General features: G+C 39.2%; 2 protein-coding genes across 2 annotated transcripts; one reads left to right on the top strand and one right to left on the bottom strand.

Moving 5' to 3' along the window:
* The first annotated feature begins 1,810 nt into the window (after positions 1–1,810).
* Positions 1,811–3,773, top strand: LOC128736397 (maternal protein exuperantia). The gene is made up of 4 exons (XM_053830878.1): positions 1,811–2,552; positions 2,623–3,055; positions 3,117–3,352; positions 3,463–3,773. The coding sequence occupies exons 1-4, from the start codon at positions 1,811–1,813 to the stop codon at positions 3,771–3,773; spliced, it is 1,722 nt and encodes a 573-aa protein (XP_053686853.1).
* A 938-nt stretch (positions 3,774–4,711) lies between these two features.
* On the bottom strand, positions 4,712–5,891 carry LOC128738632 (MIP18 family protein galla-1). Its single transcript, XM_053833921.1, has 3 exons — positions 5,618–5,891; positions 5,294–5,557; positions 4,712–5,165 (listed from the first exon to the last, which is right to left on the bottom strand). Exons 1-3 carry the CDS (start codon positions 5,763–5,765, stop codon positions 5,068–5,070), a joined length of 510 nt encoding a protein of 169 aa, XP_053689896.1. The 5' UTR covers positions 5,766–5,891; the 3' UTR covers positions 4,712–5,067.
* Positions 5,892–8,437: the final 2,546 nt, after the last annotated feature.

The raw sequence follows: 8,437 nt of genomic DNA on the forward strand, positions 1-8,437 counted from the left end.
TTTTTTCACATTTCTTTATGTAACTTTCAAACTACAAGTCCAATCGTCATGAAATTTGGAAGTTAAGGGTTTGCAAGGCTCCTCTTTCATATGCAATCAATTTTGTTCAATTCGGTAAAGAGACCTATAAGATAATGAAGTCCCATATTTTTCGTATTTTTATACATAACTTTTGAACTAAAAGTCCGATCAGTATGAAATTCAATAGCGACCAATGGGACACCTAGACCTTTCATTTGACACTAAGAACATTAAAATCGATCCAGCCATCTCCGAGAAAAGTGAGTGAGATTGAAAAGCGTTACATACACACACACACACACACACACACACATACATACACACACACAGAAAATGCTCAGTTTTCGAAACTGAGTCGAATGGTATATAACATTCGGCCCGCAGGACCTTCTTTCCATTTCCGGTTTTCCAAGTGATTTCTATACCTTTATACTATATACTTATATAGTAGAAAGGCAAAACGGTGTTTAACTATCCGCAACACCATGTTTGAGTGAGGTGGCCAATCGTCGTCCTCGTACCCACATGAGACACTCTATAAGCCCGAAAACTCTATAACAAAAGAGGAAGTTGGAAAGGCTCAACGACCCGCCCTGTGAAAACAAAAAGTTACAAATAACAAAAAATTACGGATCTACGCAACAAAATAAGGGCTTACCATATGGCATATGGTATATAGAGCAGTAAATCGCTCTACTTTGTGGGTTCGAAGTTGTGATGCAGAAATTTAGCTGAACAAACTAAACGGTTGCCCACAAAATCACTTTTATCATCTTATCAGCGCACCATAGAGGAAATAAAATCGCCCACGTTCTACTTTAATGGAACATTCTTCCTTGACATCATCAATGTTGGTACGTATCGCAGTGCAAATATATATTCCACCCATAAATTGTCCTGTACTCTAACAGCTGGCTGCGAAGTCTGTCGTATAAAAACAGAAGGTCAAGTTTCGATAGCGGAATGTAGCACCTAGGCTTTGCTTTGCTTTGAATATTCATGCAGGAAGTGATTTACCCCGCGGCTAAAACTTGGTTAAAACTGTTAAAAATAGTCTTAAAGTGTACCAACTCTGAGTAGTTTATTAACTAAAAAGTTGGTAAGAGGAAAACGAAACTGTGTTATTAGTCCAATAATTCAATTATTGGCAGCAAGTTTACAAAATTGATTGAATTTTTTACTTAAAATCTGAGTTTGTACCAGTTTGGGGACATTTTGCGTAGTTTCAATCAAGTTTAGGCTAAATCCAACAAATTTACAGGTAAACTCATATAAGAGTATACTTCACGTAACTGCTTTCTGCGTGCTGCAACCCTGCAACCTGATTCGGCCCTGCCCTTTTCAGCTGTTGCTGTTGTCCTGTTGTAGCAACCGTTAAACGTGCGAACCGAACGAGTCGGCAGCCGAGCCGAATTTAAATACAAAGCGCGGCGACCCGAGAAATGATCGGCTAACGGTTTGCACGAAAAGCCTTCTGTGGTAGCCGTTGTCCATCTGATCCTTTCAGCTTTCACTTTATCATTACCAAGCAAACTATCGACATCACAGTGAACTGCTCTTAGAGCCACGTGACTTTAAATTTATCAACTGTCATTGCAAATTTCATTGGTTGCAAACCGTGCATAATAAGCTGATCGAACAGCTCGCGAAAATCAGAACTGATTTGTTAGCTACTTGTGCATAAAAGTTATAATTTGGTAAGTTGATTTGTCCTATTTTCTACTTCAATAAAAATTTAATTATTGTTCATGCAAAATGGCGACTTTCAATAGCAACCTCAATAGACAAAATGGTGACCGGAGGAATAGACGAAAGTAGGCTGGAATATGAAAACGACCAGCAGCTTGAAGAGAGCGAAACGGAGGATTGCGAAGCATGCCCTGCCGGAACCCTCTCATCAAAGTTTGATCGAACGGATACATCGATAAACACTAATCCGCTTCCGAATGGGAAATATACACTTATCGGCATCGACATCGATACGACTGGTCGTAGGTTAATCGATGAGATTGTTCAGATTTCCGCTTACACACCGGAGCATCAGTACTCCCAGTACATAATGCCACTTATGAATCTAAATCCGGCCGCTCGTCAGCGTCACCAGGTTCGTGTTATAACGGTTGGATTTTTCCGCATGCTAAAGAGCATGCAGACCTATCGAGTGGTCAAAACAAAAACCGAAGTTTCAGCTTTGAATGAGTTCATTCTCTGGCTGGAGGAACGTCGCTCACAGGATCCGGGATCGGACGGCGTGGTGCTAATCTATCATGAACAGCGCAAGTTTGTACCGTACATGGTAATCGAGGCATTGAAGAAATACAACCTGTTGGACCGGTTCGCTGCAACGGTTAAATCTTTTGCTAACGGGTTCAAGCTGGCCGAAGAAAAGTGTAGCAAGACTATCAAGTACTTCTCGATTCGTCAGTTGGCCAATCTGGTACTCGATGCAGATGAAGCAAAGGATGGCTTCGAAGGGAATGCTGCCTATCGAGCTCGACTGGCTTACCAGCTTACGCGACGTCTATCTAAAGGTATGTTAACGCCATTTTGTTACGGTTGCTTTGTTCCATGGGGTTATAATTCATTGTTTTATTACAATAGACGACAGCAAGGTTCCAGCTGAAGATGTATGTCATGCGATGATTTCGACAGAACAGTCTGAAGGACCCAAAGCAGTGAACGATGCCGAACAGGATGGTGAATGCGCTGATGCCGATGCTACTGGAATTATTAAACGTGACGGAAGCGCTTCCAGTGAAGCGGACGGCAACCACAGTACGGAAGATGAGAATTTGCTCAACTCGACCGACGTGGATGCTGTTACTGGACATTTGATAACCGTACCGGAGCCACAGCCCCGTTCACGTCCTACTACCGAGGCCGAAAGGGAACATATGTGTACTGTTTTATGTGAACTTGCATCGCCGATCACGTGCGAGATATCTGAACTAGATGAACAGGAGAAAATTTTGTTACGTCAGAATTCGCTTCGACCAGTGTTTCTCCAGTATTTCAAGACAACTATCTACCATAGGTTAGTGATAATCCAAAATCATCAAAAAGAGATACACTAAATGAGCTGTTTTGATTTGCAGAGTAAAAGCAGTCACATATCGGCGTGTGTTAGCTGAATATGGACACGATTTCGCATCGTTGATGCAGATGTGGACCGACCAGAAACGTGAAGGTTTAGAGGAGGTAATTTCTAAGATCACGGAGCTGAAGGAAGATGAGCGCAACGAGCTGATAGAATTGCTCGATTGCCATTTCGATCCAGAAAAGCAACAACTGAAGCCAGTTGTAAAGCGTGTTCGCCATCGGTCATCCCGAGGTGGTAAGTATGACAAAATTCATGATATTTACAAGATTTTATCCTTCAGCGAAGGATTAAGTTCATTGCTTCAATATAGCATAACCAACTGACGTATATAATCCCCGCAGGCCGTTTGTTCTTCGCCAACAAGGATGGCAATGCAGCGAACACAAGTGGTGGAAATTTCACCAACAATAATACCATTAATAAGGAAAACCGTAAACCGATGGCTAGGCGCAATAGCAACAACAATATTTCTAACAATGTAAATAGCAACGTTAACGACAATAACAATTCTAATAATAAGAACATGGCCCAAGTGCCCAATTCACCAAACGGAGGCAAAAAGCAACGCCAACAAAGGCGCCGGCGGAACAATCCAAACAAACAGAACGGTCAAAACTTCAATGAATCGTCCATGATTCAGACCGGCGCCTAGGAATACAAACGCAGCGCGGTTGTTTCAATTTCATGGCACAAAGCACCGTTTATTAATTTTAGTCAGAGTAAGGATTCATCTGAATTAGTTAACGTCCTGAAGTAAGAACCGAATTTTCTATCGCAAATGCGAGTTATCAGATATAAACATTGCTAGGATAGTCAGCGCAATCGAAGCCATCAAAGATCAGAAGTTTCCGTTTCCTTCTTTTAGTTTAGTTTTCTGCCAACATAGACACTAATTAGGGGTGATATTAGTTGTAAACTAATCTTTTTAAAAATGTCTTTATTTTACCTTACAAATCATTACAGTATTGTAATCGCAACCTTTTTATTTACAATTATTAGAGCCTTTTAAAGGATTTTCCAAAGCTGCTCTTGATATTGCTTTTGAAGATTTTTTGTAATATGACAGGAAGGCATCTGTACTCGCTCGGCTCTTTGTTAGCGAAACTTTCTGGAACCGGTAGGAAGAAAGCGCGCACTTTTTGCCGGTTTACATTGTCCTGATTTTTCAGAAAGATCAGCCAATAATGTAGCCATTTAGAGTGGTTCAGTTTCTTTTTTGATCCAGCTATTACGGCGTAAAGTTTAGTAGATACAGAAGAAAGAAAACGTAATAAGAAGATTGTAAACCTTGAAATGTCACCGGAAAGTGTGCGTGAATCCTGATCAGGAAAATAGTTTTGAGCAATCGGTTGCAAACTTCACGCTCCACTATTCACCAAAAATATGAATTTTTGATTTATACTAAAGAAGAATGATTGTCAGATGATATAAACTTGTTGATCTAGAAAATGCAAGATCTCGTCGTCTGTGACGTTTCGAGATTTTGTTTGTTTCAAAATACAGCGAAAGCAGAAAATCTTCGTTTAAAGTTTGTTATCCGAAATGCAATAAACCGTGTTCTGTTAAAACTTTCCATGTAAAGCTTTCTGTTTGGTGCTTTTCCACTTTTGGAAAATAATTAATTTATTTCGAGAATCTAAATCGATGTATGTACTGTAAACAAAAGCGCCAAGACTTAAATATGTAGATAAAAAAAGTTTATGAAATTTTATCATTTATTGCATCCTAAAACATTGCTATAAAATATACCGTTTTGTTCCAGTACTTATAGGTAGAGGTTGCTTTGAAAAGCTCCCTTGTCGCATCACAACGACCAGCAAATTTGCTTTAATTTGGAGCCCTATTGCAATAGCGCAGTCGAGTAAATTCAAGTTACTTAACTAGAGTAGTGTAACAAAGCCCTTAGTTCCAGCTACGAGAGCACACACAAACACCGCCCAGATGACTTAATCCTCCTCTTTGATGCAATTCTCGACCAATTGCCTTAAATTTGGATTTTCCATTGCAGCCGCTATTCGTTCTTTATCGTTGATCTGCTTGTTAACTGTTATGAATAGAGTACAATGAGAGTCCATTATGACTAGGAAAATTATCATCTTTTTAGCTCACCGCAACATCTGCTGTGGTAATAGCATGACAATCATAACACCACCAAAGAAGATAAGAACTTACTTTCGTCTTCCGTCGAGTGTGCGCCTTTCTTGATGTAGATGTCCAGCTTCAGATTATGATTTAGACTCCGTTGTACCTTAATCCTGATGCACAATCCAATGAGCGTAGCCAGTGAGCAGTGTGGCACGGTTGGATTGAATTCGATTCGAACTACATAAACATTACCTTCGGTCGGACCTTGCACGAAGATACCATCCTCGTACACCACTTTTAAATCCTCCAGGGTATTGGGCTTTTCGGGATCCCGTATAGTTCGCAGAAAATCTAATCAACAATCAATGTTATAATCAATAGCACAGAATCACATTTCACGAATCAACCCACCATAAATGGTTTCCTTTAGGTCGTTAGCATCGCGGTAACCAAGCTGCGATAACGAAGGAGATTGTGCGACTTCCCGATTGAGGCTTTCGGTGCGTGAGCTTGAAGCTTCGCTCACGTCGTCTGCTTTCTTACGAAAAAAGGACAACATATTACGAGTGCGTCTGGAGAACCACTAAATATGGTAAATTTAAGCATTCAATAATGAAAACTTTGCTTATTGCAAGTAACATAAAATTATATTCTTTACGAGTGCGTTGTTTTGATCTTACACAACGATGACTGACTGTTTCCCGTTTCCTTATTTCGCACTTTATTTACTACTATTTATTTACTATATATACCAGAGATGCCAGATATCATAAAACAGCAGAATATTTTTTTAATATTTAAAACGGTAGCATCACTTTAAGTGAAGTCCTCGACCTCACTTGTATACTGTTCCAAATTGGACAAGATTTAACATAATATTTGTGTAAAATGAGTATTTCTGAAAAGCTACGTATAATATGATATTATTATTTTATTGAAAATAATCAAAATTCTCAAATTAAAATTGCACATCGTCAACTGAAAAGGTTCACTGGCTAATCTGAAATCTGGCATTACTGGCTGTTATGTCAAAAGAGCAGCCGCTGCAGATTTCAGCCGCCCAACAAACAAACTATTAAAGCTAAAGGTGTCTCCTCCCGGGAAAATAAAATACTGCTAAGTAGCACCACAGAGAACAGACATCCATTCAGGAACAAATTTTTCGGAAATTCTTGGATGAAATTTCAAATTGAAATCACCTAATAAGCTAGTGTCACCACCACTATAGTTTCCCAACTAAATGATTCTTTTGATTTGCACACTGACAACCTTTGGCTCCTCTGACGCTCGTATATATGGACTGTAAGCGTTATGCTAGCGCCAGAAGCTAGCTGTTATGAGTTTAGTGTAGAATTTTATGCGCCTTTAGCGACATCATCACTATAGTTTCCCAACTAATTTGACATAAGTTTTATCCAAGTGGAGACCTTTCGCTTGGATGTCTGTTCTCTGTAGTAGCGCTGTTTACAATTTTCAATAATTATTTTTCGATCGGTAACAATAGTTGAGCATTGACTTCACTAATTGATTAACTTAAATGTTTCTGCTGTAATATCTATTCCTCGGAGCATTGTTTCGCAAACCAACCTACTATGTTTGTCCTTTTTCCGAACGCAATCATCATTTAAATTTTATCATTTTCGGTTAACGTAAGACCACGAACTAGTTTGTGCGTATAGTCTCAAAAAACGATGGAACAACGAAAGTGACATATTCCCACTTATTTGTATCTGATTATTACGAGAGTTACGAAAAATGTTTATAAAGTTTATTGATGATCAAGATCAAGCCATACTAGATCGCACAGTGTACAGCGTAATTTAGCAAAATTAGTCACATCTGATCCATGATTTTTGATCTTGTACAACTTATACTAGCACTTCTTCCGTTGGTATGTGGTCAAAGGCGTTCTTTGTCGCTTGATCGTATCTTCATCAATGGATGCAATTGTTTCTCTGCTAAAGGGACTCAAGGCATAAGAGGTATGCAGTAATAAATGGATACAATTCCTTGATGCAGCTTGCTTTAGACTAGAGACCTTTGAAAAAAAAACCAACCTTTGAAACATTTTCACTTGGAATCTTACGCATTTTATACTAATTCTAATTATTTACGAACTCTACGGAAACAACCAACTTTCAAGTAATACTGATCTCCGTTTCCGGGTTAGTTTGTGGCAATACCGTGTACGTTTCCGGGTATAAACCAGGCCAGACTGCACTAAATTTAGATGGTCTTTAACTGAATATGCCCCAGGTTCGTCTCGACACTAGTGACAACGGATTCACGGATTTTAACGCACAGGAAAACATGCTTAATTTGGCAAGGTATAGTGTTTTTATTTTGCATGGTAACCAATAACGCTTGTTTAACGTTACTATGTTATTTACCTGTTGAATAATGAATTGCATAGTGAGACAAATGAGTGTTTGTGAAGGGACCGCGAGTGACTTGCTCACGTTCCTTCTGATACCTGGAAAAATCGTTCACGTATTGTCTGTATAGTTTGTGGTGTAACTATGTTGTTTGTAAGTCTGTACGTAATAGAACAAAACAAATGTTATCTAAACAAAGAATAAGAGCATAGACATAGAAAACTTGCACTGTTAATAATACATGATTTACCTTTGCGCACAACTACCGTGGACCCCCGTTCGTTTGACCATTTTTAATCTGAACACTTTTTAATTTGAACCCCGTTGGTTTGCACGACGTGCAAATTAAAAATGGTTCAAATGTCATTCTCAACATGACATCATTTGTTCGATTCGTTTGTACTGACCTAGCGTGCTTAATCGGTTTCACATTTCGTTTTCCTAACGATTAAGAGAGAAATCCGATCGGAAAATGCAATATTCGCACTTGCAACTGCCAACTAAAACAAACCACCAAAACAATAACAAAGATTAGGGCGGCCAGTTCACACAGGTTTCAGCATATTTCGGGTTACCAGTTGTTCAAATTAAAAAGTAACCCCGTTAGTTTGCATGAGGAATCGTTCAAACGAACGGGGGTCCACTGTATATGTGTAGCTGAAAAACAAAATGTTCTCTCGGGAAACACAATACCGTGTACCCCCCCCCCCCCCCCCCGCCGTTGGTATGACCTTCTTTAATCTGAACATTTTTAATCTGTACCCCGGTGGTATGAATGCGTTCATGTTAAAAACCGATCAAGCGTCATACACAATTGACGTTAAAGTTGACCGGGTAAATTGAAAAAAATAAAAAA

This window comes from Sabethes cyaneus, chromosome 2, assembly GCF_943734655.1.
Source record: "Sabethes cyaneus chromosome 2, idSabCyanKW18_F2, whole genome shotgun sequence".
Taxonomy (NCBI): Eukaryota; Metazoa; Arthropoda; class Insecta; order Diptera; family Culicidae; genus Sabethes; species Sabethes cyaneus.

Excerpts from the sequence above, each read along its gene's own strand:
- LOC128738632 (XM_053833921.1), bottom strand. The coding sequence starts at position 5,765 with ATGTTGTCCTTTTTTCGTAAGAAAGCAGACGACGTGAGCGAAGCTTCA. Across the intron at positions 5,558-5,617 it reads CCTAAAGGAAACCATTTATG|ATTTTCTGCGAACTATACGG; the intron begins GTGGGTTGATTC and ends ATTGTTGATTAG. Across the intron at positions 5,166-5,293 it reads ACACTCGACGGAAGACGAAA|TTAACAAGCAGATCAACGAT; the intron begins GTAAGTTCTTAT and ends TATTCATAACAG.
- LOC128736397 (XM_053830878.1), top strand. The coding sequence starts at position 1,811 with ATGGTGACCGGAGGAATAGACGAAAGTAGGCTGGAATATGAAAACGAC. Across the intron at positions 2,553-2,622 it reads TACGCGACGTCTATCTAAAG|ACGACAGCAAGGTTCCAGCT; the intron begins GTATGTTAACGC and ends TTATTACAATAG. Across the intron at positions 3,353-3,462 it reads TCGCCATCGGTCATCCCGAG|GCCGTTTGTTCTTCGCCAAC; the intron begins GTGGTAAGTATG and ends TAATCCCCGCAG.